The sequence below is a fragment of the Ursus maritimus genome, unplaced genomic scaffold (assembly GCF_017311325.1).
Source record: "Ursus maritimus isolate PB19 unplaced genomic scaffold, ASM1731132v1 scaffold_4, whole genome shotgun sequence".
Lineage (NCBI taxonomy): Eukaryota > Metazoa > Chordata > Mammalia > Carnivora > Ursidae > Ursus > Ursus maritimus.
In genome coordinates, this window is record NW_024426552.1 from 43,971,790 (window position 1) to 43,973,899 (window position 2,110).

General features: G+C 38.4%; 1 protein-coding gene across 1 annotated transcript; it reads left to right on the top strand.

The window, feature by feature from the left end:
* The first annotated feature begins 430 nt into the window (after positions 1 to 430).
* On the top strand, positions 431 to 1,564 carry LOC103662037 (olfactory receptor 5AC1-like). Its single transcript, XM_008689690.1, has one exon. It carries the CDS (start codon positions 530 to 532, stop codon positions 1,562 to 1,564), a length of 1,035 nt encoding a protein of 344 aa, XP_008687912.1. The 5' UTR covers positions 431 to 529.
* Positions 1,565 to 2,110: the final 546 nt, after the last annotated feature.

Genomic DNA, 2,110 nt, shown 5'->3' on the forward strand with positions numbered 1-2,110 from the left:
TTTTGATAACTAATCTTTAGCATATTTACTTTTTAAAAATTTTTTGGTTTTTTTTACAGAGAGAGAGAGAGCTCACGTGCACACAGGAGTTGGGGGGAGGTGCAAAGGGAGAGGGAGAGAGAATCCTAAGCAGGCTCCATGCCCAGCACAGAACCCCATGGGGGGCTCAATCTCACAACCCTGAGATCATGACCTGAGCCAAAATCAAGAGTTGGACACTTAACCAACAGAGACACCCAGGTGCCCTAGCATATTTTTAAAAATTCTATTTATATTTTTAAAGATTTTAAAATTAGAGGATGATTATTACATTACAATCAATTTTTTCCAAATAAAAAATAAGCCCCCTTCTCTTATACAGTAATGAATTCCATATATATATATATATAATTAGGGGAACAGTTGCCAAATACATATTGTTTGTAAAGAATGCTCAAGCATAAAAGTAAACATTCTGATTAAAAGGGACACATAAACAAAGAAAATAAATTTATTTTCAAATAAAATGTGATTATTTTCATGGTATTTTATGACTGTGTTCTTCACTTTTTCTTTCATTTCAGTGATCAGCCTCAGTGAATCTGATGGAAACAAAACAGAGGTGGCTGAGTTTGTTCTCACCGGCCTTACAGATCGTCCAGGCCTGCAGGTCCCCCTGTTCCTGGTGTTCTTGGTCATCTACCTCACCACCATGGTGGGCAACCTCGGACTGATTTTTCTCATCCGGAAAGACCCCCATCTTCACACCCCCATGTACTTACTCCTTGGCAGTTTGGCCTTTGCAGATGCTTGTTCCTCGTCCTCTGTGACTCCCAAGATGCTAATGCATTTTTTATCTAAGGATCATATGATATCCCTGGTTGAGTGCATCACCCAGTTTTATATTTTTGCTTCCAGTGCAAACACAGAGTGTTTCCTTCTAGTAGTGATGGCCTATGACCGCTATGTAGCCATATGTAACCCCTTGCTTTATCCAGTGGTGATGTCCAATATCTTCTGCATTCAGTTATTAAGTGTTTCGTATATTATTGGGTTTCTTCATCCTATGATGCATGTTAGCTTGTTATTTAGATTAACCTTCTGCAAGTCCAACGTAATACATTATTTCTACTGTGAAATTTTACAACTGTTTAAGATTTCCTGTACTGACCCTAGAGTTAATATGCTCCTGATTTTTATATTTTCAGTCTTTATACAATCTTTCACTTTTATGACAATTATCATCTCTTACTCTTATGTCCTCTTCACGATTCTGAAAAAGAAGTCTGAAAAGGGCAGGAGCAAAGCCTTCTCCACGTGCAGCGCCCACCTGCTCTCTGTCTCTTTGTTCTATGGCACTCTCTTCTTCATGTATGTGTGTCCTGGGTCTGAACTAGCTGAAAATCAAGATAAAATGTATTCTATATTTTATACAATAATAATTCCCCTGCTAAATCCTTTTATTTACAGTCTGAGAAACAAAGAAGTGATAGGTGCCTTGAGGAGAATAATAAATACAAAAGTAGTTCTTAAGGCAGATTTTAAACTTGCTGTTTTCAAACTCTGCAAAATACAAGGGATCTGAAATTATGCACATTAGCCCTGGCTTTATAAATTTAGTAGAAGGCAATGTCTAGGGCTGTTTCTGAGTGCTGTGTGATGGAAGTCAACTTTAGTGGATATTTGTTTCAATGGAAGAAGGTCTTTTTTTTTTTTTTTAAATGATTTTTTATTATATTATGTTAGTCACCATACAGTACATCCCCGGTTTCCGATGTAAGGCTCGATGATTCATTAGTTGTGTATAACACCCAGTGCACCATGCAATACGTGCCCTCCTTACTACCCATCACCGGTCTATCCCATTCCCCCACCCCCCTCCCCTCTGAAGTCCTCAGTTTGTTTCTCATAGTCCATAGTCTCTCATGTTTCATTCCCCCTTCTCATTACCCCCCCTTTCTTTATCCCTTTCTTCCCCTACCGATCATCCTAGTTCTTATGTTCCATAGATGAGAGAAATCATATGATAGTTGTCTTTCTCTGCTTGACTTATTTCACTTAGCATTATCTCCTCCAGTGCTGTCCATGTTGTAGCAAATGTTGAGAACTCGTTCTTTCTGATAGCTGAGTA